Source organism: Aythya marila (assembly GCF_965140915.1).
Source record: "Aythya marila genome assembly, chromosome: 4".
Classification (NCBI taxonomy): domain Eukaryota; kingdom Metazoa; phylum Chordata; class Aves; order Anseriformes; family Anatidae; genus Aythya; species Aythya marila.
The window spans coordinates 15,827,019-15,839,645 of record NC_139045.1 but is presented as its reverse complement, the minus strand read 5'-3'; the positions used below and the strand labels follow the sequence as shown (position 1 = coordinate 15,839,645).

The window sequence follows — 12,627 nt, the reverse complement described above, 5'->3', positions numbered from 1 at the left end:
GGTCGCTGACCTTTTCTCCTCCTCACAAGTTTTCTCCAGCTGGGCTGCTGGGCAGCCCGCGGGCTCCACCTGCACACCCCTAGCGAAATCCCCCACCGCTGTGGGATTTCAGTGCAGTTCAGCTGGGGCTCATTGTGTCAAACAAAAAATAACCCGGACTGCCAGACAAAGCCACTTCCCACATCTCCTCCCCACCAAAACCCCCAGGAGATGAAGTTCAATGTGGCCCGTGCCTGTGCCATCGTCTCGCTCCCTCAGCAGCGTGCTGGCCCCACGGCCAGAGCACAGGACTGTCCCAGAGCCCTGCCCGGGCTCCCTGCACAGCAGAAAGCTGCCCGATGCTGCTGAGTCCTGGTGTGGTTCCCTCACGAGCTTCAGGCACCCCAGTGCATCACGCCATGGATGCTGCTGAGGATGCTGAGCACAGAGCCTGCTCCGGCAGGGGCCTGCAGGAGCCCAGCAGAGTACGTGGCTCAGGTGAACAGGCAGCAGGAAGGGAAACAGCAGCTCCAAAACACTGCCCGATCTCCCTCAAAACCCCTGGGATAAAGCTTTTCTCTCCCAAAACCTCACTTCAGCACCCAGCACGGTGCCCCCGGATCCCAGGCAGCAGCCACACATCCAGCCCCGTCTTGGCAGAGCTCTGCCACTTGTTCCTGATGCCACCTGTACAGTAATCCCAGCTCGCCCTCATCCTTCCTCTATGCCCAAGCGGTGCTTGCCTGGGAGACGTGCTAACAGTAACCTCCTGGCAATTTCCTCCACTCTTTCAGTGCTGCCTCAGAGAAGCACTGCCACACTTCCTCCACCCTGCTCAGCCTGGGACCATTCATGAAGTGTTTTTGTCTCTGAAGTGAGACCTGCAGGTACCAAACACGGGGGAAATCCTCACTGCTCAAGCAACTGGTGGGTTGACAACCCAGACCCCTCCTTTGGCACGCTGTGACCCAGCCTGTGGCAGCACAACACCACAAACCCCCACTGTGCCATGCAGCACGTCCAACCTGGGAGCTGTTCGCAGCTCTGGGTTTGGGGAGTTCCTTAAAACCCATTTTTATTCTCCAGCAGTGACAGAAGGGTTAAGCTCATAAGCGTGATTTTAAAGTTGGGCACCCGCTTGCTCTTGTGTGTGAAGAGCTTTCCAGCTCTGCTGGGGCCATTTTGTGACAGCGAGTGACAAATCCCAGCTCTGGGCCGCCCGACAACACATTCCATGCTGCCATCCCCTCCCCACGCTGGCACCTCCTCCCCTAGCAGCTGGGCGTGCGGGAGGAAGCAAGCCAAGCAGCACGGTGTCACCCCCGGTGTCACCCCCCAGCTCTGCTCCAGTCCCCTGTCCACACGCATCTCAGCGCAAACCCTGTCCGTAGTGCCCCTGCGTGTCCTGCTGCTTGCTCCCTTCCTCCTGCCCCTGCATCCACCACAACCAGATTGGGGATGTCAGGAATTTCATCCTGCTTCATCCCCCTAAAACTCCTCATAGATCTGCTCCTTATGCATTCACCTGCTTGTTTATTTATTGTTTGAACTCCTGTTGATACGATCTGCCTCCTTCACCCAAGGCAACAAATTCTGGAAATCTGCTCCCTGCTCTGCAAGAAAATTCCTCAATGTTTTGAGCAGATTCCCTCCTCCTTGACCGAGCGTCCCCCCGGTTCTAGTCCCGCTGGTTTGGTTACCAGCAGGTAGGAACTGCTGCAGGCACAATTGTGTGGACTTTGTAATGCAAACTCTGAAAAATTTAGGCTGGAAGGGACCTCTAGAGGGCATCTGCTGCAACCTCCAGCTCACAGCGGGGCCGATCCTCTCTCATCTCAGCTTTACCCTCTCCGAGCTGAGGCCTCCTAGCCTTCGTGGTCTCACCTGGCCGGCTGCTGCTCCATGCCATTTATCATTACAGTGCCCTTCGCTACCTCCACTATGTCCTTCTGGAGACACGAAGGCCAGAGCTGCATGCAGGACTCAAGGCACCAGCACAGCAAGACTAGGAGCTGTAAAATAAAGGCAGTTCTTGTAAGTGGTAGTTACTGGCTTTGTGCCTGTTTCTCTAATCATACAAAGCTTTTACATATTTTTATCTGGAGTTTAGAAGCCAACAAACAGAAGGGTTTTGTCCCTCTTCCGACCTTCCTGATGCTGCAGCACTCCCAGTGGGTCACTTTGCCCGGAGCTGGACCTCCCTCCTGTCACACGCAGGCTTTCGGAAGGTCACAGGGCACAGCTACATGGGTGAGGTGGTGGGGCCAGCAGCACTGGATGTCCTCTCCTTTGAGCTAAACCCCCCAAACCTGCCACCTTGTTTTTTCTTTTTGCTTGCTTGCAGTGAATGATGCCCAGCCACCCACGACTGCACAACGCGGGTGAGCAGGCACAGGGCAGGGCTCAAAAAACAGCCCCACGCCCTGCTAAGAGCACGAGCTACACAGTGAGTGACTACATTTCAGGAGAAAGGCTGTAACAGCAGTGGGGTTTCACAGGCTAGACTCCTACCACAAGATAAACCCAGACCACAAATCGTAAGTAAGAAGAAAGTCCAGGGACTCACAGAAAATTGAGGGGATTCCCTCCTCGAAGCAGGGACCCTGAGGAGGGCATCCCTTCAGACCAGGCAGCAGCATGCAATTGCGTTTGTAGAACAAATTGTTACAGCATCCACGCCAGGCCAATATTTAATAATCTTTCCCATTGTATCTATAAAGTCACCTGATTGCAGATGTTTCCAGGACAAACAGGTTTTCTATCGCGATAGAAAAATCTCCACCCCTGTGGAGGGAGCCTCAGGAGATGTAACCCTCAGCACTGAACAACATTGTGCTTCTGGACACAAGGCAGCTGAGTTCGGTGAACACCCCTGGCACCCTGCGCTTCTCGCACAAATTGGAAGAGGCAAAGCTTAGACAATTTAATAGTACGTTTTCCTTGGCAGATTAGAGGAGGTTAACTCTTTGATTAAGGTTTGCAGATGAGGAAAATCACCAGTATTTGGTCAGAAGAAAAGTGCACAACCCCACACAAAGAACATCTGAAGGGGCAGGCTACCTCCTTCCATGCATCTCAGACCAGCTAGAGGTCACCACACACCAAGCCTGCAAGCTTTGTTTTTACACTGGAACAATGCTTTGGCACTCTTCAAGCCTTTTGAGTGTATTCACTTCCAAAGTAAACAAGTACCCCACATTCAGGGTAGGAAAAAAAATCATCACTAATTAGACTTCGTAAAAATATAAAGAAGTCAATCTAAGCACAAGTCAGTGCAGCTCAATTGCACAAGTCACCTACTCTGCTCATACAGAGGCAGATCAACTAGAAAATAATAAAGCCTCGACCACCCAGAACAGGTCCTTCAGTGCAGCAGGATGCAACAGCAGCCATCTCCGCTTCACGCAGCTTCATGCTAACAAGTCCCCCAGGTCTCAGGACACATTTTCATCACACGTCAGAGCAGCACGGGACGTACTTGTGATGAAGTTGTGGCGTCCGAAGCAGCCAGACTCAAGCTTCAGAGGCAGCCCTGAAGCCCTCTGGCTCCGCACACTCACCAGCATCCCGTCTGCCAGTCTCTTCATCATCAGTAGCATGTGCACGTTATGGCAGAAGGGAAGAAAACAGGGAGGGGAAAAAATCCCAGAGCAGCATCTCACGTTACAGCCAAGCTCCCTCCTCCAGCCGTTACCTCTGTCATTTTTGGTAGCCTCAATTCTGCTGGCAACGCGCCGGGAGCAGACCGAGCCCGCACAGAGACACACAGCACAGCGCACCCTCAGACGCACAGGTGGGAAACAAAAAGGGAAGGAGAGGAGGGCAGACGTGATGGAAGAATGAGATGGCTCTCCTCCCGGCGGGGGCCCACGCAGCCACAGGCTCTTCCAGTGCCCTACTGTCCGCTGGGAGAGAGGGTGTGGGGGCTTTGGCAAGATGACGGTTACATAAAGAAGAAGCTACAGGAAGAGAAAAAAAAAAAAGAAAAGAAAAGAAACAGAGGTTCAGAATTGAAATGAAAAACAGAAAGTGAGAGACAGAGAGAAAGAAAAAAAAAGGAGGAACAACATTTTAGAGCAAGTAAGCCATGAATGAAAGGAGTGCGCTGGGGACGTGTCATACAAACCAGCTGCACGGGAGCAGCGGGGGCCCGCACCTCGCCAAGGCACCGCACCTGGTTCAGGGAACACACAAAGGCTCGTGGCAGCCACACAGAGCCACAAACACCAGCACAAGTCTACAGAGACAGCCCGATGGCACAAAACAGCCTGTTGGGGAACCTCGAATGTCCTCACATCCCTCCCATCACACCTGGGAAGCGGCAGCAGCAAACCAAAGTCACAAAGGCAACTCAAAGACCAACGCGTTTGGGTAAAAAATATATTTCCTCTCCCCACTTCAAGTGTTGGCACTATTTGTGTACGTAGCCTAAAGAATATACAAGAAATAACTGAGCTTATGCTATGAGGTTATTATTCAATTTGTAATTCAAAAAAAAAAAAAAAAAGAAATACTTTAACATCAAATAAAGTGACAATATCTAACAGATGCATACATATAATTTGCATTAACACTGTATGTAGGTTACACAATTATTTAGTTACAAACATGGGTTATTTTCAAATAGCAAGGTAATAAAGTTCTACATCTATAGTTTAAGGCAATCAGGATATTAAAAATGTATACAAATACAATATTTCTACCGCTGTTCACAGCTTTATTTTCCGTTAATTAAAAAACCCTTCATATTTGTATAGTCCCATGCTGATACACGCTGATGAGTGTCATGGATATGGTGTACTGCAAATGCAACCAGGGTCCTTGGAGAAGAGACAGAAACACACGCTTCTAACACCTTAGAAGGGCAAATGGTAACTGGAGTCAAATGGACACAGCTGATATGATCACACACAAAAAGACATTTCCATTCTCACTCGGATGTTCTAGGAGAAGCAGAATTACAACTACCTGGAGAAACACTGGTCATGTTAAATAAGGGCATGCTTAAAGACACAGAGATGTAACTCTCCTTGGCACGACTTCGAGCTGCCAGAAGCACACACAGCGAGGGTGCAACACGCATTGCAGGTTTTGGGCTGCAGAGGAGCTGGGGGCAGGTGCCTTTTGCTGCTTTCCCCGCTCCCCAGCGGCACCACAGGCTGCAGCACAGCAAGGAGATGCAGTCAGTGACCCTGAGCTCGAAGGGCGCCTGCCTGCCTTCCCAGAGAGCTATGGGCAACATCCACCTTCTCAGTGGACTGCCAGACACGTGCATGCCCACCCCTACAGAGCAGTCGTGGCCCCTCTCAACAACCTGGATTTCGTTCCTTTTTCTCTTCAGGGGTTTGTCCCACACCTAGGGAACGTCATCGTCCCAGAAACACGCGTGCCTGTGTGCTTTCCTGCTCATTTGTGTTACTCTCAGGTTTGAAATCCACCTTATTAGGGACGTGCAGCATCATCAGCTCGTTATCATCGCTGTCTAATGGCACGTTAAAGCTTGCAGTGCTTCATGAGCAATGCAACCGTGCGGCTGTCCAGCCCCAGTTTCACCAGCCGATTTGCAAGATTGAGGCGTGCAGGGAAGCTATGCAGGGTAACTCAGACATTCAACAGCAGATGGATGTCATGTTCCTATGGCTATTATTTTTTTCCCAAAATCTCAGCAAAAGCAGGTTATTACAAGAAGTTTTAAAATAGTTTTAACAATGCCACTTGTACGTAAGCGGACTTAAAAGAAGTCCCCAGCAAAACACCTGGTTTACTCATGTTAGTAGTGAGCAGAAAGGGTGAGTCTCTTGCTACTGTACTTACGTGCAAAGGTGAAAGCACATCCAAATAGATTTTGAGAGTATCATTTACTCCATGCAGAACCAGGGACTACTGTGAAAAAAGGCATAAGTAAAGGAAAGAAGTGCAGCAATAACCAGCTAAACATGGCCCAGGGTTTTGAGGAGAAAAAAGTCATTATTAATTCCTCCTTTGGAGAAGAAAACAAAATGATACCTTTCACTTTTGCAAGTTTCTGGTTATTCCCAGTTCCTCCAAAACAGCTTGCTTTGTGCTGGAGGAAGAAACCCAACCAAAAATACATGAATGCACTTGGCCATGGCTTTCTGTCAGAAAAGAAAAATGGCTCGACTCAGCTGATCTCCCCTGCCAAACATCCCTTGGAAAGGCTGTTAAATGAAGCAGGACAAACACACGTTAAAGTTAAGTTTTTTACTTGGCACAAAATGCTGGTAATTAAAAAGAGGACATGCACAGAGACAGCTGAAACAAAACATATTGCCACAAGCATTCAGGCTTGAGACAGGAGCATATGATGGGATTGTAAAAAAAATCCATGCCAGCAAACAGATTTCTTCCTTGATAACTCAAGGTTTTAAAGTTAGGTTTGACAGAAGTCACGAGAACCATAGTTTTATTTTGCTAAATGACCTTCTAGAAAACCTACTTAACCTGACAGAAGCACATCGTGGCTGACAAGACCAGGAGGTATGATTGGAAGAAAAAAGAGACAACTATATTTCTAGCTTGCTCATCTCTGATTTTTGCCGTCTATCCAAGACACTGTATTTAGATATTCTCTTCCCTAAGCCATGTTTAGGCAGTGAGGGTTAGAAAGCAGAAAGCCCCAAAAGCCAACCCCAAATGCATTTCTCCAACCAAAATTCAGGAAAAGTGATTTTTTTTTTTTTTTTAAGAACATTCAGAGAGGCAAGAAATTTCATCCCAGAAACAAGCAAAGAACTGCAGTGTGTGAGACTTAAGTGGAGAGAGCTATTTTTAGGAGTGCTTTAAAGAAAGAAACAGGAGACTACCTAGCTAGGAGCAGTGGAAATGCTGGCAGTACATCAGCAGAAGAGAAAGAAATCCAGCAGTCATAGGGTAAGCATGGCTCGCCACTTCTTGGGTAGGAAGGGAAAGACTCTGTCCGAAAAGCAATGGCATAGAAAATAAAACATTAAACAGACCGATTTCCACACCGTGCTGGCCAAAGAGCAAAGCCTGGCTTACGTTAGATATCTCATTTGCACTTTTCAGGGGATATGTGACCGTCCCCACGGCAGGAAGGGTGCACAAGGAGTGTGTCCAGGCACCCTCTCCCCCTCCTTAGCTGCTTTGTCCACCCCTCTGAGAAGGCCAAGTCACTTTCAGGTTTAACAAACCTCTGGCCTCTCCTCAACATGCTTTGACATGTTATCTTTCTGATGCTTTTCAGGCAACGGGGCAGTCACCCTAGGCATGCATCACATTTTCTGCCCTGGTTGCTCCAGGGATGGAGATCCTAATTCGAACCTTTCATGTTAACCAGCATTTGGCCGATAAAATGGGATTCCCTTGACTTGAAAACCTGGATGTTGTAAATACGTGGGTAAATAATGCTCCTGAAGGCAGCAAGAGGATGTTGAAGGGTACACGCCTTCCTCTGTCTGGGGATTTGATTCCCTCAGCACTGCTAAGTCTTGCCAAGATCATGCACACGGGAAACCTGGCACTATTTTAAGTGAGGTTTCAGAGGTTACGGTCAGGGAAGTGATGCATGGGAAGCAGGAACGAGACACGGTCCCTGCTCCAGGCACCTGCAGCGCTGTTCGGTTCCCACCGCAGCATTCGGCGAGCAGACACTACCCTGACCTGGAAGGGTGGCTGTGAAAATATGCCAGCAGGTGACAACGAACCCCGGCCAACAAATATTATCTGGTCAGACAACAAAAACAGTAGCTAATAAAAAAAATAAATCATGCAAATGTAATGGCATGCAAGGTCAGTTAAACTTTTGTTACCTACACACACACACACCCCCCTCCCTCCCTCCCCAACAGCGGGACAAGTTTTGTTCTAACACACTCGCTCCTGAAGGGATATGGGTCGGACTGAACATCAGGGTTTAGCCACAGCAGGAAGCCAGCTGTAACCCTCAGACAGCAATAAATCCCTGAGGCTGGTTTCTGCGGACCAGGGGACCCCTTCAGCACAGGGCTGTGGCAGCCGGCCCTCCGAGAGCTGGGTAGGCACAGTGACACTCACCCGGAGCTGCCGACCTCCAGCCCTGACCCTCAGTTCAGATCTGGTGCCAAAAATGATTTATCGCTGCTGGTTTTGCCCAGGAAAATCCATGGTATCATTTTGCTTCCACCCCCACCCCCCTGGGATTTCCAGAGGCACACAGTCCTGCACCCAACCCTTCTTCCTTCTTGTTCCCACTACGTTATTAGATGAGTTAATAGTTATTCATGTTAAAAAACAAAAACAAAAAACAGATGGCAGAGACACATTACTGCAAAAGCAGGTGAATGCAGGAACATCCTTGGCTGGACAGGCTTTATGTGAAGCTTGCACTGCAAGTTAAAAAAAAAAAAAAAAAAAAAAAAAGGACAAAAAGAAGTTAGCAATAACAGAAACCAAAATGGAAAAAAAAAATAATCAAGGAAAGCTGGGAGAGCCAACACCAGCAACCTGCTACGGTGGGTGGGCATGCAGATGAATTACAGAACTAAAAAGAAATTGAACCTCCCAAATGAGCTCTACTCTAGCCTACGTGATAAGCAAAAGATCAAAAAAAAAAATCTAAGGGGGAAGACGTATGGAACAACCAACCCTGCAAGCACGTGGTTGGAGCCTTCATGTTTCACCTTAAAGCTTTTTTTCAGAAGCAGTACTGGGGGGACTTGACTGCAGATGTCCAGTTCTCGTCACGTGAACGTGGTCTCTGTTGCAGAAAGCTGTGCCTGGACGTTTCTGAAATGCAGACAGCTCAAAACTGGGCACCGTGAGGTCTCCCTGCACTTCAGCAAACATGGGTTTTCAAGCCCAAGTCAGATCCTTCAGACATCACAAAAACCTTCTTTTAACAGGGTGTAGGGCCAGGCCCTGACATACACGCTACAGCTGTGTGGCAGATCAGGGATCGCTCTGGGACTAAGCACGGCCCATGACAGCCAGCCAGTCAACATTGGACTGGAAATTATTATATTCGAATGAAGACAGAAAATAGTTTTTCCATCTGGTTTCCAGAAGAAAGAAACAGAGCCCAAACAGATGGTCCTGGCTCCTAGTTGGTCCGAGGATGAGCGAGTAACCCAACGACACATGTTGAGGCACGCACGTGGTGATCTACCAAACAACAGGCAAGAGGCCATTTGCTGCTCCTATTTTCAAAAGGTTTTGCCAGGAACCAGCTCCAGATTGTTTGGGTTCGAAGCGTGGTCCCATCCCGAAATTACGGCAGTATGCTCAGTCAGGAAAAGACTTGAGTACGTGTCTGTACTGCGGTCATGTGAGGGTCTGAGGCACACAGATGTGCTGCCCCGAAAACAGCACGCTTCTCTGTCATCAGGCCATATCGCCAACAATTTAGGATGAAAAAAGCATAAAAACAGAGGAATCTGAGAAACTGAGTAGAAAAAAAGTAAGGTAGAAGACAGCTTGTTCCTGCAGAGAGAGCTTGGAAGTCAACAGGGCCAAGTTCTCCCTCATGGGATCAGGCCAGCAGCAGATTTGGCCCCGAGCCTTCTCTCCAGCCTGTACAGCACGGTGGAAAGTCTCTGCTGTCCTAGCTGGAGAAATCAGATCCCACCTTGGGAAAGAAGCTTTCCCATGAAATGCTTCCTAAGGGAGGTGACAGCAACTGTGCGTGGCAAAGATTTCCTGCAGCAACTGCCTGAGCACCACCACAGTGCACCTCAGCACTAAGAAAGGGTTTTGTGAGCTTGGGATAGCAGGGCTGCATCTGTCCTCTTCTTTATGGGTGAAAAAGGGCTGTTAAGCCCTATGGCCAGTGATGATCAGATACAGTAAGGATACGGTCACTTACAAATACCAGGGATCGTGACAGGCAGGACATTACTGCACTATTCTGTCAGTGGTCGTGTGCAGCAGTTTTAATACCATAAGCAGAACCTGCCAAATTACTACCAGCCCTCAGAAACTGGTGTACAATGCTATTAGTTCAGTGCAGCAGATAGGGATGGCTCGTGGCAATTCTGGGATCCAACCCAGGCAGGGTAGCAGTAACAGAAAGTACCCAAATGCAGCTTTTGACAGGGGCAGGGGTGCCTGCTTCACTGAAACCTTCGATTATCAGCAGCACTCCTGACTGCTGGCGTAACGTAGGCACCCGAGCAACTTCCTTGAGGGAAACTGGGGCTGTAACTTCAGGACCATCTGTGCAGGTGGTGAATAAAGGAAAGGAGGCAAAACTGAAAGGAGTTGCATCACAGGTGATGAGGAAACAAACGTGGGATGATCTTGTGCAAGCTGGTGTCCCACCACCAGAAATAAACAGGATCACAGCATCAGAAACACTTCACTGATGGCAAAAGTTGATGTAAAAAAAAAAAAAAAAAGCCTCCCCTGCACACTGCATTCTCCTGCTACCTCAAAGCAAAGCACTACTTGTCAAATGCCAAAATAGCAGAAATGAAGGTTTGGCAGGTCCCCCACAACTGCTGCCTCTAATGGTGAAGGGGACTGGCGTCCCGATGTTCCTTTAACTACGAAGTGTGGGTCTGGAGGGGTTTTACATGTGGTAGCTCCGGGGAATACTGTAGCTGAAGTTCCTGTATTACACAGTAATACCAACAATAAAGAAGCCACATCACGGATCTGCATACTGGGGTGAAATCCCACCCCGTCCCTCTGACCTAATTTAACAACAGGATGAGACCCATTTGCAACAACGCTGCCAATTGCCCCAATTAAATAATGCAGTTTGGGTATTGATGGGGAGGGTGGGAGAGGGAACTACTCAAACCATTCAGGGGCACTTCAACAAGTGGAAATCATTAAAGAAACCATGCCTACTATTAATGTTCCTACATGGCCCATTTGAAAAATCAGATGGCACTTGGGGAGTGCCTGTAGGTTACAGAGAACTGACTAAAGCCACCCCTCTATGTGCAGTTACAAATCCAGATGTGGTTACTATCGTAGAAAGAGCAAAAATTCATAACCCTGCAAGTCGGTGATCGATGCTGCTGATGCTTTCTTTTCAATAGCCATTGCTTCAAACAGCCAAGACGTTTGCCTTCACCTGGCAACAAAACCAACAGACTTCCTAAATCCTGCCTCAGGGGTATAAACACAGACCCGCCATTTGCTACTAAAGGACAGTAGCTGACGTAGCACTGTGGCTGGGTACCAGCACTGTTGACCGTTGCATTAATGATCTATTGATCGTGGCAGTCACAACCAGAAGCCAAAACAGCTGCTGAATCCCTGAAAGTGCACTTACAGGACCAAGGCTGGGCAATGAATCCAAGGAGAAGAATAGAGGACCCTAGAACTATGGTGCAATTTTGGGGACCAGTTTGGCATGGACAGATTGGAGAACTACCAAACAAGGTACAGCAATAGTCCAGCAATTTCCTGTACCAACCACAGTAAAACAACTGCAGACTTCTCTGGGACTTTTACGGCAGAGAATTTTTATTCTACATCTTGCAGTATTAATGCGCCCTCTGCAGCAACTGACCAGGAAAAGAGTTGTTTGTCCTATGATCCTATTACAACACCTCAAGCACAAATTGTTTACACTGACAGATTGTCCAAATCTTGTGTCCAAAGAAGGACAACAAAGCTGGCAAAGGGTCTAGAGAACAAGTCTTATGAGGAGTGGCCAAGGGAGCTGGGATTGTTTAGCTTGGAGAAAAGGCAGCTCAGGGGAGACCCCACTGTTTTGTAAAATTACCTTAAGGGAGGCTGTAGCACGGTGGGAATCTGTCTCTTCTCCCAAGAGCCAAGTGATAAGACGTGGGGAAATGGCCTCAAGTTGCACCAGGAGAGGTTTAGGTTGGATATTAGGAGAAATTTCTTTACTGAAAGGGTTGCGCAGCACTGGAACAGGCTGCCCAGAGAAGTGGTTGTGTCACCATCCCTGGAGGGCTTCAAGAAACGTGTAGATGTAGATGTACAGATGTAGGTGTTTGGTAGCATGGTTTAGTGGTGGTCTTTAATACTAGGTTAAATATTGAACTAGATGATCTTAGAGGTCTTTTCCAACCTGGATGACTCTATGATTGTTTAGCAGGACTGCAACCTGTTAGTCTACACATAAAGACTCATATAATAAACCCTGAGAATGCAGTATGGGTCAGTACTCCAAATTCTCCCCTTTTTCTACATCCTCTATTTATATCAGATTCTTGAGTTCTTATATTTCAGGTACCTATGAGAAATACCCGTGCCTTATCTAGGGTAGACAGCAATGAAACAATGTCATTGGTGTTGCAAAAAAACATTGAACTGAAGTTCAATCTGAAAAAGTAGAAGCCATAGCTCTGCAATCTGTGTGGGCAGTTACAGCATCTAAAGCCACCAAGGCTAGAGGAACATTGGCTGAAGAAGCTGGAGCAACCGTAAATGCTTTACTGGAAGGAGATGACACCCCTATTTTCCTTTCCTGTCATGGTTTGGCTCAACATGCTTTATCGACTTGTACTACAAGCACCTACCCTGGATATATTTCCCCAAGATCAATAGGTAAATATTTGGGTTGGGTTGGCCTTTACTGTAACCAATTCCTCATTGTTATTCTTTCCAAGTAGTGAATAGAGAGCCTGGCATGTGCCCCCGCACCAGGTTTAAAATGGACAAGTAAGTCAATTGCCTTAAAATTGGAAGTACCTGCTGTATGCTAAGGAA

The 12,627-nt window shown here is 48.0% G+C and overlaps 1 protein-coding gene across 4 annotated transcripts in view; it reads right to left on the bottom strand.

Annotated features, from left to right (window-relative positions):
• Nucleotides 1–2,802: 2,802 nt before the first annotated feature.
• SEPTIN11 (septin 11) overlaps nt 2,803–12,627 on the bottom strand; it is a 60,807-nt gene continuing 50,982 nt past the window's right edge. For 2 of the 4 annotated variants that reach the window (XM_082758872.1, XM_082758870.1), the window contains exon 10: nt 4,372–8,324. In XM_082758872.1, the coding sequence (XP_082614998.1) occupies nt 8,309–8,324 (16 nt within the window). In that variant the 3' untranslated portion in view covers nt 4,372–8,308. Of the gene's footprint in view, nt 3,939–4,371; nt 8,325–12,627 lie in introns of those variants that run through there. The other 2 variants (XR_014317371.1, XM_082758871.1) reach the window with 2 other exon arrangements.